At 51.8% G+C, this 523-nt stretch overlaps 1 protein-coding gene across 1 annotated transcript in view; it reads left to right on the plus strand.

The window, feature by feature from the left end:
- Positions 1-278: 278 nt before the first annotated feature.
- LOC122170228 (proline-rich protein 9-like) overlaps positions 279-523 on the plus strand; it is a 684-nt gene continuing 439 nt past the window's right edge. Inside the window, exon 1 of the mRNA XM_042836925.1 lies at positions 279-523. This exon is cut by the window's right edge and continues 439 nt beyond it. Coding sequence (XP_042692859.1) covers positions 279-523 — 245 coding nt within the window.

The raw sequence follows: 523 nt of genomic DNA on the forward strand, positions 1-523 counted from the left end.
TGTTACTTTATGGCTTTTACAAAGCTAAACTTTGTGCAGCAGTTCTGAGTTCATGGCTGTGGTTTTCCTGGCAGTGATGCCTTCAGGTTCCCAAGAAAGTGTTAACTGTATGTATCCAGATCCAGAAATCATTCAAGCTTGAAATTTTCACTAATTGACTTCTCAGTCCACCAATTAACTGCTATGCCTCTTTGAAGGGCTTCAGTTGTGAACTGTGGCTTGGGGAGAAAAGAGTCGTGATCTGTTTGTCTTGTCTTTGCCTTCCAGTATCCAACAGGATGTCTTACTACGAGCAGTGCAAGCAGCCCTGCCTGCCGCCTCCCATCTGCCTGCAGAAATGCAGCCAGCGTGTGGAGCCCTGCAGCAACATCTGCGTAAAGCCATGCCCAACACAATGCGTGGAGGTCTGCCAGAACCCCTGTGCCACTGAGTGCACCACGTGCTGCAGCACCCAGTGCGTGGAGCCCTGCAGCACCCAGTGCAGCACCCAGTGCGTCACCCAGTGCGTGGAGCCCTGCAGCAC

The sequence above is a fragment of the Centrocercus urophasianus genome, unplaced genomic scaffold, assembly GCF_019232065.1.
Source record: "Centrocercus urophasianus isolate 14NV4802_14NV808 unplaced genomic scaffold, USGS_Curo_1.0 seq_65, whole genome shotgun sequence".
NCBI classification, from domain to species: domain Eukaryota; kingdom Metazoa; phylum Chordata; class Aves; order Galliformes; family Phasianidae; genus Centrocercus; species Centrocercus urophasianus.